The sequence below is a fragment of the Vicia villosa genome, linkage group LG7 (assembly GCF_029867415.1).
Source record: "Vicia villosa cultivar HV-30 ecotype Madison, WI linkage group LG7, Vvil1.0, whole genome shotgun sequence".
NCBI lineage: Eukaryota > Viridiplantae > Streptophyta > Magnoliopsida > Fabales > Fabaceae > Vicia > Vicia villosa.
In genome coordinates this window covers 98,948,181-98,959,375 of record NC_081186.1, presented here as the reverse complement: position 1 = coordinate 98,959,375, position 11,195 = coordinate 98,948,181, and the positions used below count along the sequence as shown (strand labels likewise).

The 11,195-nt window shown below is 33.8% G+C and overlaps 1 protein-coding gene across 1 annotated transcript; it reads left to right on the top strand.

The window, feature by feature from the left end:
• The first annotated feature begins 1,388 nt into the window (after positions 1 to 1,388).
• LOC131619810 (patatin-like protein 6) lies at positions 1,389 to 10,110 on the top strand. Its single transcript, XM_058890867.1, has 13 exons — positions 1,389 to 1,568; positions 1,640 to 1,836; positions 2,035 to 2,200; positions 2,312 to 2,458; positions 2,552 to 2,839; positions 3,145 to 3,317; positions 7,995 to 8,133; positions 8,208 to 8,404; positions 8,613 to 8,778; positions 8,892 to 9,038; positions 9,133 to 9,420; positions 9,718 to 9,890; positions 10,026 to 10,110. Exons 1-13 carry the CDS (start codon positions 1,389 to 1,391, stop codon positions 10,108 to 10,110), a joined length of 2,346 nt encoding a protein of 781 aa, XP_058746850.1.
• Positions 10,111 to 11,195: the final 1,085 nt, after the last annotated feature.

Sequence of the window (11,195 nt, the reverse complement as noted above, 5' to 3'; positions counted from 1 at the left end):
CCTATGTTACATGTAAAGTACGACAATGTCGAAAATGTCTCCTTTAACCTTGAACGAGATTACATGAACCTGTTTGCAGATGGAGATGTAGCAGATGTTCTAGGGTTATTTTTTAGAGATGCGAAGAAATGGAACTTGATTCGGAGGGTGAGCGAAATTAGGAAGTGGACCAAAGACGTATGCACGGTGCTGATGAAGAAGAGGAGGGGTGTACCTACAAACAAGGCACTCCGACGAGCAAGTGAGTAGGAACACATATACGTGAGAATGTTTCAAGGGTTTGAAATTGAGTTACGTGACCCTCAAATGAAAGAGTTTTTATATTGTCCCCCAACGCTTGGCCATTGGTCCCTATTTTAGGATGGATCGTGGATTTAGGCCCAAAACGTGTGACTGTCGGGATTCTCGGAGCATGTTGAGGAATCCTGGGAGGCTGCCCGAAACTAACCGTTAGTCGGGCAGAGAGGTTTTCCTGGTCAACATAAGGGCTTAACGAATCGGGGTTGCTCGATTAGCCTGCGGGGAGCAGGGCATCTGCTCTTAGGTGATTGGGTCAAGGCTATTGGGTCGTCTTGGGAGCAGGAGCGGATTGGGCCATGCCTAGACTTTTGGCCTGTCTAGAATAGAACCGATGAAGAGCCGATGAAGAAATGGAATTGAGGTTAATGAAATCCACGTGTATAAATAATTTAAATGAGAAAGACTAAAATAATACAACATGTACATGCCATGTCACCATTTTTGCTGATTTAGTGAAGTTACAAATCCAATTTTTTTTTGAAATTGCAGGATGAAATCATGATTTTCTTTTACAGTTTTTTTTCAAAGCTCGTCTATATGGCAGGGAAAAACACCTAGTATCTCTCTCTCTCTCTCTCTCTATATATATATATATATATATATATATATATATATATATATATATATATATATATATATATATATATATATATATAAACCAACGTCTTATAAAACTTTAACAAAATCGTTAATTTTGATCATTCTCTTTAACATATCAAATAATTTCCAATTGATGTTAAATTTTATGGACATGATTTATATGATGTTAGATTTAAATCCAATGGTGAATTTTGACAGCTTAGAGTAATCAATCCTACTAAAGATTTAAGTCAGCCATGAGATTGATTATTTTGCTTAAAAAACGTGCAAACCTTACTAGTTTTTATGATAAATCATCGTGCTATATAATATAGTACATGCACACTGTTATTTATCAACAAAATGAAACACATGGTATATTTAAATATCATTCAGATTCAGATGATCCTATTCTACTCAGATATATGCCTATAAATACACTTCATATTTGGAAGTAAAAATGCAAGTTCTTCAAATTGTGTTCTCTTTTGAAGCATTATTAATATATAATGGCAAATTATATCCTTTTCCTTGTGTGTGTTTTTGCTAGTCAAGTGATTGGTGGATTGAATACAAAGCTACCACCTCCTTCCTATGGAAACACAATAACCATTCTAAGCATTGATGGTGGTGGCATTAAGGGGATCATTCCATCTGTTGTTCTTGCACGCTTGGAAAAAATTCTTCAGGTCAATGCCCTACTTATTTAAAATGAAACTTATAAACCCTAAATTGTATTAACATTTTGATTTGGTTTCAGGTTGTGTCAAATGATGAAAAAGCAGCGGTTGCAGATTATTTTGATGTGATAGCAGGGACTAGCACTGGAGGACTCATTGCTGCTATGCTTGCTGCTCCTAACTCAAATGACCCTTCTCGTCCTGCATCCACTGCTGCAGAAATCTTAAAATTCTATTTGGATTTTGGTCCTTCTATATTCAACCAAACTTCTGCTATGTAATATTTCTTAAGAATTTAATTTGTTTAAATATTGTTATTTTTTAAAACTTGATATTCAACCCACCTTCGACTAAGAGGATCATTTAAAACAAGAACAAAACTCTAGATGGACTGATCCAACACAAAAAATGAATACGTTCAATTATTTGTTTTTAAGTAAAGTTTATTAATCAGTCTATCCTTTGATATTTGTAGTGGTTGGAATCAAACTTCTCCTCGTCCCAAGTATGATGGGAAGTTCTTACATGATAAAGCACGTGAGATATTGCAAGAATCAAGATTGCATGATACATTGACCAATCTCGTAATTCCAGCTTTCGATATCTTGAAAGTCCACCCAGTTATTTTCTCAAACTTCAAGGTAATTATATAATAATAATAATAATTATCAAGGAGTGTTAAAAGGGTTTTCATATTGGATAATACGTGATTTAAAGAATCTTCACCTTACAAATCGGTTTTGTTGATTCAGGTGGATGAAGTTCCAAGCCTCGATGCAAAATTATCAGATATATCCATTGGAACTTCAGCCGCACCAACTCTACTGCCACCCTATCACTTTGAAAATGATGGTGCTGAATTCAATTTGATCGATGGAGGTGTAGCTGCTGGAAATCCGGTAAGCTAATTAATAATTAAAACGAGATTAATAACTAATTGTGGATGTAATATTCTATGAACTTTCTCACATGCTAAAATATTGTATATTCAGGCATTGGTTGCATTGAGTGAAGTGGCACAACAATTGAATGCGAAGAATCCCGATTTCATTCGTGTGAATTCGAACGAGCCTCTCAAAATCGTGTTGTTGTCATTAGGATGTGGAAGATTGGTGCCACCAGGTGTTGAGGCTAGATATGCATATTTCTTATCAGCTGTTCAGTGGATACCCCTTGGAGTTTTAGGTCTTGCTACTGCTGCTGCAGACCTAAATGAATATCACCTCGCATCCGTGTTTCCTGACATCCCTTCTTCTGAGAATTACTACCTTCGAGTCGAGGTATACGAAAAGATGATGTATTTGATTAAAAAAACTATATATATACAGAGCCGGCCGTCTCAATTTTTTTGGAGGCTCTGTATAGATTAATTATAATTTAATCATGAAAAATCAAACAAAGGCCTTATCTAATCACAGTTTAACTATTATAAACAATTATTTAACTACTGGTTAACTGTGACAAATTTGAAGCCATGTGCGATAACTTGTCTTGCACGCCCTTAAAGACGGTCTTATAACTAAATGCTTTAGATATTCTTTTTGTACGATATTTGAGTATACGAGTATATGTTTATAATATGCAGGAGTATAACTTGGATCCATCCATAGGTTTTGATGATACTAGCAAAGAAAGCTTGGAAAAACTTGTAAAGGCAGGAGAAGACTTGTTACTACAAACTGTTAAGACTTTGGATGTAACTTCTTTTGTACCACATGAAAAGCCAAGTGAGGGTACAAATGATGAGGCTCTTAAAAGGTTTGTGCACTCTTAACACAATAATATATCATTTTTTTCATGCTTTTTTTAGAAATTAATCTCTATAAAAATGCATGATTTGTTATTTGTCATCTCCTAAATAAATATAAAGACTAATTATATATTTTTTTGAAGGTTGGCTGAGTTTTTGTACATTGAGAAGGTGTTGCGTTTGAAAAAGAAATCGATGGAAAAACGAGGCCGGCCATTTGTTGAATAAACAAGTGGATATTGCTACAAAAATGAGTGATTCTTCTAGTTTGTTATTTTCTCTCAAATGTATTTAGTCTAGCCTTTGTCAATTATGTGTGTGTGATTATGTAATGGAATAAAGGGTAAGGGTTGGAGTGCACTTTGTATCATTTGTGATGCTTTTACTTATAATAAAGAAGAATTTGGTGATTTCCTTTATCTTGTTGAATTGTTTCACTATTATTATATGCTTAACTTGTATGCTTTTACAACAAATACCATAATGTGGATGAGGGTTTCTTAAGAGTATATGCCATATTTAATCAAAATTCAAATAAGAGAAATGAGTGTTGGAGGCTATGCCATTTGATCAAAATTGGTGGAAGCAAAAAAATTCTTAAGGTTGTAAAACAAAGTGACCAAAAACTTAATTTTAGAAATTGTTGAATTAAAGTTTAATTTTAATAAAAATAGAGAATAAAAATGCATTTAAAATAGTCTTTAAAAATAATTAATTAGAATAAAGATTGATAGAAAAAAAAAAAGAAAAATGAAGTGGAGATAAAATACTACAAGATATAATAAAACTAAACCTCTAAACTAATACAACAACTGATGTAGCTAAAAATAAGACAATTTCTTTATAGACTCCCCTGTTTTCTTAGGGACCGTGGTGAGAATCTCAAAATACTCTTATATTTCGAAAGTGCATCTTCGAAAGCATTTTTTTCTATAAAAAAAACGATTTCGGATGTGCACTTTCGAAAAAAAAACCATTTTTTTATAGAAAAAAAGTGCATTCGGAGATGCATTTCCGAAATAACCCCCTTAAGATATTTCGGAAATGCACTTCCGAAATATCATCACAATCATTCATCTTTGTAAATCTGGAAAATAATCTTTTTGGTTTTACTTCAACAAGGCTTGCTGAGTTCTTTTTCATAAGTTTTTGATATTTACAACAATACTCTTTTTAAAAATGTACCACCTGGTATAGATTGCTTAAGCCTAACTTCATTCATTTGCTACTCTACCCATCGATGGTCTAGATTCGATAGCTCAAGAACTAAGTATATTTAATATGCATTTAGTCATCAAACATGAAAGATTCAAGACGCATAAAATTTCGGACACACTTATAAGTTTTTGTAAATATGGAATAATTGATTTATTGAATAACATAGAGAAGATAACAGAAAAAGAAAAAAAATGGGTTTTTGTTTCAAAGAAGAAGCCATGGTTATGGAGGGTTTTTGTTTTCGGAGATACATTTCCGAAAACACTCAAAAATGGGTGTTTTCGGAGATGCATCTCCGAAATAATTGAAAATGTGAAATGGGTGAATTCGAAGATGCATCTCCGAAATAAAGGGGTATTTTGGAGTTTCCAGCAGGGGTCCTCACCCCTTGGGAGTCTATAAAGAAATTGCCAAAAATAAATATGAAATACTCGCACATTATCATAAAAGAGAAAATTGTTTTATCCGTATTGTTGCTAAATATGCCATGACCTAAGATAGTATTTTGGATTTTTATAGTTTTGGACATTGGCTTAGAGAGCAAGCTAACATAAATATATAAATAGAGGGAGTAACCCCTATTTTTGTAATAAAATCAATTAACTTGTATTCACAGAATTTACAGTGGCAAGTGAATAAGAGAATTTTCAGAGTTTGTGGACAGAGAGAAACTCTACAGATAATCATTGTCTTCTTTTCTTTCTTTCTTTCTTTCTTTCTTTTATATTGTTCATCGTTATTGTGTGGTGATATCAATCTTGTTCATCAAGATTGGTAGAAATTCATCATAGGTTTTTGGTGGATTTCTAACATCTGGTATCAGAGCTCCTGTTGATCAGTCCAAGGGAAGAAGAAGAAATCATGATGGCGGTGAATTATGGGAACGGGAATTATCCATAAAGCCTTCTTATTCTGAAAGTAGATAACTATGAGAATGGGTGCAAACAGACGAAGGTTTTGTTTAGGTGTCAAGGTCTTTGGGATATTGTAAAGGATGGAGTAGAAGCGCTTGGAGAAGACACTTCAGAAGAAGTAGAACACATAGAATCGGAGAAGAAGAGTTATAAATCACTCTTTATAATTCATCAATGTCTGAGTCCAAATAACTTTGAAAAGGTTAGTGATTTAGAATATGCAAAAGAAGCTTGCGAGATTCTTGAGAAGACTTTTGGAGGCGCAAAGAAGGTGAAAGAGGTGAGGTTACAAACTCATAAAAGAATGTATGAATTGCTTCAGATGGAAGATAGCAAAATCATAACTGATTTCTTCACTAGGGTTACGAAAATAGTGAATTAAATCAAGATATGTGGAGATGCGTTAACAACAAGAGTTGTTGTTTCAAAGATCTTGAGGTCTTTGACCCTTAAGTTAGACCACGTTGTGGTAGCCATAGAAGAGTCAAAGGATTTGTCGAAGTTGACAAAAGAAAAGCTTCAAGGGACACTTGAATCTCATGAACAACTAATGGCTGAAAGAGCTGCAGGCAAGTTGAAGAGTGATGTGACTTTGTAGGCTCAGTCTGTAACGGCCCGATTATTTAATTATTCCCACTCCTATAAAACATGAACTTGTCGTGGACAAAACTACCACCATGATGAAAAATTACATTGAATAACCCCATTCCTGCAATTAAACACATAATCAACGGGTAAAAATCTAACCCTAATCAAACTCAACTCAAATAACTCAGCAACTTACCCCCTTGGCGGAAACCTAAATGTTTGACTGAGGTACTTAAAAATTGCTGAAAGGGCACCACTGCCAAAGCATGAGACCACTACAAATAAACGTAACAAATGCAATGCTTACCTTCCCAGCTTTAATAGTCTTGAACGAACACAAACGCCACCTATGTTACATGTAAAGTACGACAATGTCGAAAATGTCTCCTTTAACCTTGAACGAGATTACATGAGCCTGTTTGTAGATGGAGATGTAGCAGATGTTCTAGGGTTATTTTTTAGAGATGCGAAGAAATGGAACTTGATTCGGAGGGTGAGCGAAATCAGGAAGTGGACCAAAGACGTATTGACGATGCTGATGAAGAAGAGGAGGGGTGTACCTACAAGGCACTCCGACGAGCAAGTGAGTAGGAGCACATATACGTGAGAGTGTTTCAAGGGTTTGAAATTGAGTTACGTGACCCTCAAATGAAAGAGTTTTTATATTGTCCCCCAACGCTTGGCCATTGGTCCATGTTTTAGGATGGATCGTGGATTTAGGCCCAAAACGTGTGACTGCCGGGATTCTCGGAGCATGTTAAGGAATCCTGGGAGGCTGCCCAAAACTAACCGTTAGTCGGGCATAGAGGTTTTCCTAGTCGACATAAGGGCTTAACGAATCGGGGTTGCTCGATTAGCCAGTGGGGAGCAGGGCATTTGCTCTTAGGTGATTGGGTCGTCTTGGGAGCAGGAGCGGATTGGGCAATGCCTAGCCTTTTGGCCTGTCTAGAATAGAACTGATGAAGAGTCGATGCAGAAATGGAATTGAGGTTAATGAAATTCAAAGAAGTAATCTAATTTTGTGATTAACCTATGGTAAAATCCACGTGTATAAATAATTTAAATGAGAAAGACTAAAATAATACAACATGTATATGCCATGTCACCATTTTTGCTGATTTAATGAAGTTCCAAATCCAATTTTTTTGAAATTGCAGGATGAAATCTTGATTTTGTTTTACAGTTTTTTTTCAAAGCTCGCCTATATGACAGGGAAAAACACCTATATATATATATATATATATATATATATATATATATATATATATATATATATATATATATATATATATATATATATATATATATATAAAAGACAAGATCAAATGATATAAAGGTGTCAAAATTAGTAACATGACACATCCGATAACTCTTTACCGTATATCCGTATAACAAAATCTATCGTTGGATTGAAAGTTAACATCATATAGATCATGTCCATAAAATTTAACATTAATAAAGAATCATTTGATATGTCAACAAAATTCATAAAAACCAACGTCTTACAAAACTTTAACAAAACCGTTAATTTTGATCCTTCTCTTTAACATATCAAATAATTTCCAATTGATATTAAATTTTATGGACATGATTTATATGATATTAGATTTAAATCCAACGGTGAATTTTGACACCTTAGAGTAATCAATCCTACTAAAGATTTAAGTCAGCCGTGATATTGATTATTTCGCTTAAAAAACGTGCAAACCTTACTAGTTTTTATGATAAATCATCGTGCTATATAATATAGTACATGCACACTGTTATTTATCAACAAAATGAAACACATGGTATATTTAAATATCATTCAGATTCAGATGATCCTATTCTATTCAGATGTATGCTTATAAATACACTTCATATTTGGAAGTAAAAATGCAAGTTCTTCAAATTGTATTCTCTTTTGAAGCATTATTAATATATAATGGCAAATTATATCCTTTTCCTTGTGTGTGTTTTTGCTAGTCAAGTGATTGGTGGATTGAATACAAAGCTACCACCTCCTTCCTATGGAAATACAATAACCATTCTAAGCATTGATGGTGGTGGCATTAAGGGGATCATTCCTTCTGTTGTTCTTGCACGCTTGGAAAAAATTCTTCAGGTCAATGCCCTACTTATTTCATATAAATCTTATAAACCCTAAATTGTATTAACATTTTGATTTGGTTTGATCAGGTTGTGTCGAATGACGAAAAAGCAGCGGTTGCAGATTATTTTGATGTGATTGCTGGGACTAGCACCGGAGGACTCATTGCTGCTATGCTTGCTGCTCCTAACTCAGATGACCCTTCTCGTCCTGCATCAACTGCTGCAGAAATCTTAAAATTCTATTTGGATTTTGGTCCTTCAATATTCAACCAAACTTCTGCTATGTAATATTTCTTAAGAATTTAATTTGTGTAAATATTGTTATTTTTTTAAACTTGATATTATTCCACTAAAAGAGTCATTTAAGACTACAACAAAACTCTGGAGTGATCCTACACAGAAAAATGATTGCACCTAACACGATTCGAACCTGAGACTTTAAGAGGAGTACACTTAAATATTTGTTTTAAATGAAGTTTATGATTTTTGTAGTGGTTGGAATCAAACTTCTCCTCGTCCCAAGTATGGTGGGAAGTTCTTACATGATAAAGCACGTGAGATATTGCAAGAATCAAGATTGCATGATACATTGACCAATCTTGTAATTCCAGCTTTCGATATCTTGAAAGTCCACCCAGTTATTTTCTCAAACTTCAAGGTAATCATATAATAATAATAATAATTTTCGAGGAGTGTTAAAAGGGTTTTCATATTGGATAATACGTAACTTAAAGACAATCTTCACCTTATAAATCGGTTTTGTTGATTCAGGTGGATGAAGTTCCAAGCCTCGATGCAAAATTATCAGATATATCCATTGGAACTTCAGCCGCACCAACTCTATTGCCACCCTATCACTTTGAAAATGATGGTGCTGAGTTCAATTTGATCGATGGAGGTGTAGCTGCTGGAAATCCGGTAAGTTAATTAATAATTAGTAAGAGATTAATAACTAATTGTGGATGTAATATTCTATGAACTTTCTCACATGCTAAAATATTTCTATAATCAGGCATTGGTTGCATTGAGTGAAGTGGCACAACAATTGAATGCGAAGAATCCTGATTTTGTTCGTGTTAATTCGAACCAGCCTCTCAAAATCGTGTTGTTGTCATTAGGATGTGGAAGATTGGTGCCACCAGGTGTTGAGGCTAGATATGCATATTTCTTATCAGCTGTTCAGTGGATACCCCTTGGAGTTTTAGGTCTTGCTACTGCTGCTGCAGACATAAATGAATATCACCTCGCATCCGTGTTCCCTGACATCCCTTCTTCTGAGAATTACTACCTTCGAGTCGAGGTATACAAAAAGTTGATGTATTTGATTAAAAAAACTATATATATATACAGAGCCGGCCGTCTCAATTTTTTGGAGGCTCTGTATAGATTAATTATAATTTAATCATGAAAAACTAAACAGAAGTCTTATCTAATCACAGTTTAACTATTATAAACGATTATTTAACTACAGGTTAACTCTGACAAATTTGAGGCCATGTGGGATAACTTGTCTTACACGTCCTCAAAGACGGCCTTATAACTAAATGTTTTAGATATTCTTTTTTACGATATTTGAGTACATGTTTATAATATGCAGGAGTATAACTTGGATCCATCCATAGGTTTTGATGATACTAGCAAAGAAAGTTTGGAAAAACTTGTAAAGGCAGGAGAGGACTTGTTGGTACAAACTGTTAAGACTTTGAATGTAACTTCTTTTGTACCACATGAAAAGCCAAGTGAGGGTACAAATGATGAGGCTCTTAAAAGGTTCGTGCACTTTTAACATAATAATATATCATTTTTTTCATGCTTTTTTTTAGAAACTAATCTTTACAAAAATGCATGATTTGTTATTTGTCATCTCCTAAATAAATATAAAGACTAATTATATTTTTTTTGAAGGTTGGCTGAGTTTCTCTACATTGAGAAGGTGTTGCGTTTGAAAAAGAAATCGATGGAAAAACGAGGCCGGCCATTTGTTGAATAAACAAGTGGATATTGCTACAAAAATGAGTGATTCTTCTAGTTTGTTGTTTTCTCTCAAATGTATTTAGTCTAGCCTTTGTCAATTATGTGGGTGTGATTATGTAATGGAATAAAGGGTAAGGGTTGGAGTGCACTTTGTATCATTTGTGATGCTTTTACTTATAATAAAGAAGAATTTGGTGATTTCCTTTATCTTGTTGAATTGTTTCACTATTATTATATGCTTAACTTGTATGCTTTTACAACAAATACCATAATGTGGATGAGGGTTTCTTAAGAGTATATGCCATATTTAATCAAAATTCAAATAAGAGAAATGAGTGTTGGAGGCTATGCCATTTGATCAAAATTGGTGGAAGCAAAAAAATTCTTAAGGTTGTAAAACAAAGTGACCAAAAACTTAATTTTAGAAATTGTTGAATTAAAGTTTAATTTTAATAAAAATAGAGAATAAAAATGCATTTAAAATAGTCTTTAAAAATAATTAATTAGAATAAAGATTGATAGAAAAACAAAGGAAAAATGAAGTGGAGATAAAATACTACAAGATATAATAAAACTAAACCTCTAAACTAATACAACAACTACTTGAAGTAGCTAAAAATAAATATGAAACACTAGCGCATTATCATAAAAGAGAAAATTGTGTTTGCCCTATTGTTGCTAAATATGTCATGACCTAAGATAGGCTTAAAGGAGAATATAAAAGACTCAAATAAACATAAGAAAAGAGATTTCAATTGTATTTTTTTAAAAGAAAATATATTAGATAATATAAAATATCCCTAAAGGCCTATAGAATTACCAGATGATGTTGGACCCAAGGAAAAAAAAAGTAGTGAAACAGGTAAAAACAAACACGAGATATAAATCAACCACCATACCAAAGCAATATCAACCCTTCACAACACAAAGTCAAAAAAAGAGAGGTAAGGATAGAGCTCCCAAACCACAGACTAACACAAGCTAACACCAATCACCAACGGAGCACCAAGGACACATCAAAGGGAGATCGCAGACACTCCAGGTGTTATCGGCTCAAATGTAAGATATGACTCTTGAGTCATTCCGAGAAAGAATGGAAGC

What these genes read in the sequence shown, in the direction of transcription:
- LOC131619810 (XM_058890867.1), top strand. Translation starts at nt 1,389, where the DNA reads ATGGCAAATTATATCCTTTTCCTTGTGTGTGTTTTTGCTAGTCAAGTG. An exon ending in TTATTTTCTCAAACTTCAAG is followed by an intron (nt 2,201 to 2,311) that starts GTAATTATATAA and finishes TTGTTGATTCAG; the next exon opens with GTGGATGAAGTTCCAAGCCT. An exon ending in GTGTAGCTGCTGGAAATCCG is followed by an intron (nt 9,039 to 9,132) that starts GTAAGTTAATTA and finishes TTCTATAATCAG; the next exon opens with GCATTGGTTGCATTGAGTGA.